The sequence below is a fragment of the Oncorhynchus keta genome, chromosome 28 (assembly GCF_023373465.1).
Source record: "Oncorhynchus keta strain PuntledgeMale-10-30-2019 chromosome 28, Oket_V2, whole genome shotgun sequence".
NCBI lineage: Eukaryota > Metazoa > Chordata > Actinopteri > Salmoniformes > Salmonidae > Oncorhynchus > Oncorhynchus keta.
In genome coordinates this window covers 3,704,014-3,711,285 of record NC_068448.1, presented here as the reverse complement: position 1 = coordinate 3,711,285, position 7,272 = coordinate 3,704,014, and the positions used below count along the sequence as shown (strand labels likewise).

The window sequence follows — 7,272 nt, the reverse complement described above, 5'->3', positions numbered from 1 at the left end:
CTCTTAGCGAACGCAAGAACATTGCCAGCAAAGCGGATGGGATCGGATTTAACCCCGGCCTAATGGCATGATGCTGGAACTGAAGACGTGACTCTGGCCTTGCTGGCTCCACAACACAGCGGGGACAGAAGGCAAAACTATCTGTCCATCAAAGGTTTACATCGGTACATACCTGGAATGATGCTAGTGTTTCACATGCTCTATTATATATAGATATACATATATATATATGTGTGTATGTATACATATATATATATATATATATATATATACATATATATACATATATACACATATATATATATATACATATATATACACATATATACACTTATATATATATATATATACACATATATATACACATATATATATACACATATATACACATATATATATACACATATATACACATATATATATACATATATTTACATATATACACATACATATATACACATATATATATACACATATATACATATATATATACACACATATATACATATATACACATATATACACATATATATATATATACACATATATACACATATATATATACATATATACACATATATACACATGTATATACACACATATATATATATACACATATATATACACACATATATACACATATATATATATATACACATATATATACATATATATTTACATATATATAGATATATGTGTGTGTGTATGTTAGTAACAATGCTGGCCATATTCACACTAGTGTCACCAAGTAACAGACTGGTGGTCTTTTCACACACTTCTCGAGCGTTACTCTTTACAAACCTACATATCTTTACAAACACATTTTTTAAAATTCTTACACCTTTCTCTGCATATGTTGCGTTTCTCATTTTGCCACTTTTGTTTCGTTGGTAACAAAACATTAGTTGTTTAAAATTCACCTGCGTTCGACTTGACCTGTGATCTTGATCTCAACCAGTGTGAGTACCAACCTGGTCTCAAGAGTATTTCATTTAATTCTGTCCGTAAAATCCGAGACACTCCATTTAGTGTTTAGATATATTACGTTTCATATGGTATTAATTCATTTGTGGGTGTCCGTCACCCACAAATGTTACAAATTACAATTTGCATGATAGTATGTGAATAAGCAAAAAACGGACCTCTCCAGAACCACCCCAACATCAACCTATGTAATAATTAGCTAGGTGGCTCATGGGACCTCTCCAGCACCACCCCAACATAAACCTATGTAATCATTAGCTAGGTGGCTAACGTTAGCTAGGTGGCTAATGGGACCTCTCCAGAACCACCCCAACATTAACCTATGTAATAATTAGCTAGGTGGCTCATGGGACCTCTCCAGCACCACCCCAACATAAACCTATGTAATCATTAGCTAGGTGGCTAACGTTAGCTAGGTGGCTAATGGGACCTCTCCAGAACCACCCCAACATCAACCTATGTAATAATTAGCTAGGTGGCTAATGGGACCTCTCCAGCACCACCCCAACATAAACCTATGTAATAATTAGCTAGGTGGCTAACGTTAGCTAGGTGGCTAATGGGACCTCTCCAGAACCACCCCAACATCAACCTATGTAATAATTAGCTAGGTGGCTAATGGGACCTCTCCAGAACCACCCCAACATCAACCTATGTAATAATTAGCTAGGTGGCTAACGTTAGCTAGGTGGCTAATGGGACCTCTCCAGAACCACCCCAACATCAACCTATGTAATAATTAGCTAGGTGGCTAATGGGACCTCTCCAGCACCACCCCAACATAAACCTATGTAATCATTAGCTAGGTTGCTAATGGGACCTCTCCAGAACCACCCCAACATCAACCTATGTAATAATTAGCTAGGTGGCTAATGGGACCTCTCCAGAACCACCCCAACAGAAACCTATGTAATAATTAGCTAGGTGGCTAACGTTAGCTAGGTGGCTAATGGGACCTCTCCAGCACCAACCCAACATCAACCTATGTAATAATTAGCTAGGTGGCTAACGTTAGCTAGGTGGCTAATGGGACCCCTCCAGCACCAACCCAACATCAACCTATGTAATAATTAGCTAGGTGGCTAACGTTAGCTAGGTGGCTAATGGGACCCCTCCAGCACCAACCCAACATCAACCTATGTAATAATTAGCTAGGTGGCTAATGTTAGCTATGCTAAGGGTTAAAGGGACCTCTCCAGCACCAACCCAACATCAACCTATGTAATAATTAGCTAGGTGGCTAATGTTAGCTACACTAAGGGTTAAAGAGACCTCTCCAGAACCACCCCAACATCAACCTACGTAATAATTAGCTAGGTGGCTAACGTTAGCTAGGTGGCTAATGGGACCTCTCCAGAACCACCCCAACATCAACCTATGTAATAATTAGCTAGGTGACTAATGGGACCGCTCCAGCACCACCCCAACATAAACCTATGTAATCATTAGCTAGGTGGCTAATGGGACCTCTCCAGAACCACCCCAACATAAACCTATGTAATAATTAGCTAGGTGGCTAATGGGACCTCTCCAGCACCAACCCAACATCAACCTATGTAATAATTAGCTAGGTGGCTAACGTTAGCTAGGTGGCTAATGGGACCTCTCCAGCACCAACCCAACATCAACCTATGTAATAATTAGCTAGGTGGCTAACGTTAGCTAGGTGGCTAATGGGACCCCTCCAGCACCAACCCAACATCAACCTATGTAATAATTAGCTAGGTGGCTAATGTTAGCTATGCTAAGGGTTAAAGGGACCTCTCCAGCACCAACCCAACATCAACCTATGTAATAATTAGCTAGGTGGCTAATGTTAGCTAGGTGGCTAATGGGACCTCTCCAGAACCACCCCAACATCAACCTATGTAATAATTAGCGAGGTGGCTAATGGGACCTCTCCAGCACCACCCCAACATAAACCTATGTAATAATTAGCTAGGTGGCTAACGTTAGCTAGGTGGCTAATGGGACCTCTCCAGAACCACCCCAACATCAACCTATGTAATAATTAGCTTGGTGGCTAATGGGACCTCTCCAGCACCACCCCAACATCAACCTATGTAATAATTAGCTAGGTGGCTAACGTTAGCTAGGTGGCTAATGGGACCTCTCCAGAACCACCCCAACATCAACCTATGTAATAATTAGCTAGGTGGCTAATGGGACCTCTCCAGAACCACCCCAACATAAACCTATGTAATAATTAGCTAGGTGGCTAACGTTAGCTAGGTGGCTAATGGGACCTCTCCAGCACCAACCCAACATCAACCTATGTAATAATTAGCTAGGTGGCTAACGTTAGCTAGGTGGCTAATGGGACCCCTCCAGCACCAACCCAACATCAACCTATGTAATAATTAGCTAGGTGTCTAACGTTAGCTAGGTGGCTAATGGGACCCTTCCAGCACCAACCCAACATCAACCTATGTAATAATTAGCTAGGTGGCTAATGTTAGAGATACTACGGGTTAAAGGGACCTCTCCAGCACCAACCCAACATCAACCTATGTAATAATTAGCTAGGTGGCTAATGTTAGCTATGCTAAGGGTTAAAGGGACCGCTCCAGCACCAACCCAACTCCAACCTATGTAATAATTAGCTAGGTGGCTAATGTTAGCTATACTAAGGGTTAAAGAGACCTCTCCAGCACCAACCCAACATCAACCTATGTAATAATTAGCTAGGTGGCTAACGTTAGCTAGGCTAAGGGTTAAAGGGACCTCTCCAGCACCAACCCAACATCAACCTATGTAATAATTAGCTAGGTGGCTAACGTTAGCTCGACTAAGGGTTAAAGGGACTTCTCCAGCACCAACCCAACATCAACGTATGTAATAATTAGCTCGGTGGCTAATGTTAGCTAGGCTAAGGGTCAAAGTGTTTCTAATGACATCATCAACCAATTTGTTAACAATTAGTAGGCCAACTCTTAATTGGTTAAAAATCACACGATGCACACCGATGATGCCATTGGAAACACTTTTACTACAAAACATAGAAATGTGTCATTTTGTATTAAGGTTAAGGTTAGGGTTAGCTAAAATGGTTAATGTTAGGGTTAGGGTTAGCTAAAATGGTTAGGGTTAGGGTTAGCTAAAATGTTTAAAGGTTAGGGTTAGCTAAAATGGTTAAGGTTAGGGTTAGCTAAAATGGTTAAGGTTAGGGTTAGCTAAAATGGTTAAGGTTAGGGTTAGCTAAAATGGTTAAGGTTAGGGTTAGCTAAAATGGTTAAGGTTAGGGTTAGCTAAAATGTTTAAGGTTAGGGTTAGCTAAAATGGTTAAGGTTAGGGTTAGCTAAAATGTTTAAGGTTCTTGTTAGCTAAAATGGTTAAGGTTAGGGTTAGCTAAAATGGTTAAGGTTAGGGTTAGCTAAAATGTTTAAGGTTCTTGTTAGCTAAAATGGTTAATGTTAGGGTTAGCTAAAATGGCTTAGGTTAGGGTTAGCTAAAATGGTTAAGGGTTAGGGTTAGCTAAAATGGATAAGGTTAGGGTTATGGTTAGCTAACATGCTAAGTAGTTGAAAAGTAGCTAATTTGCTAAAATAATGAAGTTGTCCGTGATAAGATTCAAACACGCAACCTTGGTGTTGGTACACGTTTGAGTTATATCAACGCCCACCCATCCACCTGACCAATTACCCTTATTTCATTCATGTCTTTTAAGTAACCTTGTGTCTTATGTAACCATACCAAACATAACGTATCATACTAATTTGAGTGTCCCGGATATATACGTTCGCTTTATTACGTCTAGTCTATGAAACCAGACTGAAAGTACACATGTCTGTTTTATTACACAACAACAACAACATGGAGATTTTAAGATGTAAGAAGGCAGACACTGGCCATGTCACTTCCTGATTCACCAATCCACTTCCAGTCCACTTCCTGGTTCACCAGGTTTGGCACCCTTTGTCATCATAATTCTCCTCCTCTGGCAACACGAGGTCATTGATGAGGTCATGCAGAACATGGCCCCCACAGAGACACAGAAGCATCACATCCTCATCAACCTCGGTACCGTATGTGAATATCTTCATGCAGATCGGTCTGTGGAGTTTCTGTGTGTCAGTGTCTTCCTCTCTCTTCTAACAGCTGAGGAGTCATCCTCTCCCTCTTCAGTGTGTCAGTGTAGAAGACATGAGGCTCATGGTCTCGTGATGATGAAGCCCTTGCCTGTGACGGCCCAAAGAGGGGGAATTTCCTCTCGGTCTAACAGCTGACGAGTCATCCTCTCCCTCTTCAGTGTGTCAGTGTAGAAGACATGAGGCTCATGGTCTCGTGATGATGAAGCCCTTGCCTGTGACGGCCCAAAGAGGGGGAATTTCCTCTCGGTCTAACAGTTAAGAAGTGTATTATCCTGCAGCTGACATTCATATCTTCCTCTCTAACCTGAATGTGAATCTGTGAGGGAACCGGAGGTGGATGTAACACAGCCTGAGCAAGTACCGCCTCCTGCCTCTCCCAGAGCGCCGGCGGCCATATTGGATGATCTGGGCGTGGCCACTCTTACACTTGTAGTTGTCCTGGTCTGACGACCTCAGTCTGACGAGCGGTGCCCCCTGGTGTCTGGGAGGGTTGTTGCGTCTCCTGACACTCACACCACCGTGCTGATGCGGTTGATAGGCTTGGACTTGGAGCTGGTGGTGCTGCCCGTCCCTGTGCTGCTGTTGCCCCCGCCAGACCCCTGCTGCCCTCCCTGGTGCTGGAGGGGGTGGGTGTAAGGGGAGATAGGGGTAAGTGGGGTATTGGGGGAGGAAGGGGGGGGTAAAGGGGAGTGTGTAGGGGGAGGTGGTATGGAGGAGAGCGGGGGGTATTGAGGGTGGTATTGGCCGTGGGCGGCGGCCTGGGGGATGTGCCGGGCGACAGGGGTCTGGGGCGGCGGGGCAGCGAAGATGAAGTGAGTCTGGTGCTTGGGGTGTTGAGCGGGATGGGGGCTGAGGGACAGACCGGGGTGGGGGCTGAGGGACAGGCCGGGATGGGGGCTGTGGTTGTGGGTAAGAGCGGTACGATGAGGGGCGTGGGTATGGGCGTGAGGGTGGGGTTGCGAGTGTGAGAGAGTAAGAGGGAGCTTGGCGCCTCCTCCTCCTCTTCCCCGACCGTGTGTGGAGTATGTGTGGTATAGTGTAAGGGGTGCGGGCCCCGGGGAGCGGGGGGGATGAGGTGAAAGGGGTGGAGTGGGGCAGCCTACCCCCATAGTAACCCCCATGTTGGTATAGCACCCTCCGTGACCCTGGGAGAGAACAGGACCGGGGCCCTGTACACACTGTACACCATGCTGCTGCAGCTGGGCCAGCTGAACCTGGGACAGCTGTTGGAGCTGGGGGTGGGAGGGAGCAGGACCGGGTTCCGGCCTCTTGGGGACCCCTACCATGGGGCCCCTGTGGAGGATATGAGGCCCAGGGGCCCCCTGGGCGGTGGAGGAGGGCTGGCTGGGAGCGGGCCCTGTCTGGGCGTGGTAGCGGTGGTGGTGGTGGTAGGGCGGAGGAGGCTGCTGCCCTGCGGTACTGTTGTAGCAATATTGGGCGTGCAGGGCCTGGATTTTGGAGGGTCCTCCTGTGTCGGAGTGGGTGAGGGAGGAGGGGGAGTGTGGGGGCGGGCCGCCAGTGGTGGGCGGGGGGACAGGTGCAGGGTAGTGTGGCAGCCCAGGTGGGAGGAGAGGGGGGAGAGGACCAGGGGGCTTGGTGCTGGCGCGCTTGCTCCCGAACAGGGAACCCAGGAAGGAGCCTCCACTGCCCCCTCCCCCTCCAGACCCGCTCCCCAGGGCTCCCGTCCCCCCTCGGTCTCCGCTGCTGGGAACCAGTGCCGTCGTCCCAGTAGCGGTATTGTGATTTAGCCCCGGCCCACCCCCACCCCCATTCCGGGGCTCAGGATGGGGCGGTGAGGCCGGTAGTCTTGGATGTCATAGCTGCCGGGTGGCATTACACCTCCAGCCATGTGGGGGCGCTGATGAGGCCTGGGACTGCTAATGATGGAACCCTGAAAACAGAGGAGGGGAAGAGGGAGGAGGAGAGAGGAAAGAGGATCCAGGGGGGAAGGGGGAGAGAGGAGAGGAGGAGACAGAGGGGAGAGGAGAAGACAGGGGAGCGGAGACAGAGGGAGGAGGAGAGGAGAGAGGAGCCAGAGGGGAAGGGGGAGAGAGGAGAGGAGGAGACAGAGGGGAGAGGAGGAGACAGGGGAGCGGAGACAGAGGGAGGAGGAGAGGAGAGAGGAGCCAGAGGGGAAGGGGGAGAAAGGAGAGGAGGAGACAGAGGAGAAGAGGGAGAGAAAAGAGGAAGAGACAGA

At 47.2% G+C, this 7,272-nt stretch overlaps 2 protein-coding genes across 3 annotated transcripts in view; both read right to left on the bottom strand.

The window, feature by feature from the left end:
- Positions 1-1,262: 1,262 nt before the first annotated feature.
- Positions 1,263-6,794, bottom strand: LOC127913103 (uncharacterized). The gene is made up of 3 exons (XM_052484493.1): positions 3,466-6,794; positions 2,537-2,822; positions 1,263-1,771 (listed from the first exon to the last, which is right to left on the bottom strand). The coding sequence occupies exon 1, from the start codon at positions 6,359-6,361 to the stop codon at positions 5,585-5,587; it is 777 nt and encodes a 258-aa protein (XP_052340453.1). The 5' UTR covers positions 6,362-6,794; the 3' UTR covers positions 1,263-1,771; positions 2,537-2,822; positions 3,466-5,584.
- LOC118378572 (IQ motif and SEC7 domain-containing protein 2-like) overlaps positions 6,794-7,272 on the bottom strand; it is an 83,106-nt gene continuing 82,627 nt past the window's right edge. Inside the window, exon 14 of one of the 2 annotated variants that reach the window (XM_052484439.1) lies at positions 6,794-6,966. In XM_052484439.1, the coding sequence (XP_052340399.1) occupies positions 6,820-6,966 (147 nt within the window). In that variant the 3' untranslated portion in view covers positions 6,794-6,819. The remainder of the gene's footprint in view (positions 6,967-7,272) is intronic. The other variant, XM_052484440.1, reaches the window with a different exon arrangement.

Coding starts and splice junctions, on each gene's coding strand:
- LOC127913103 (XM_052484493.1), bottom strand. CDS start 6,361: ATGGTAGGGGTCCCCAAGAGGCCGGAACCCGGTCCTGCTCCCTCCCAC.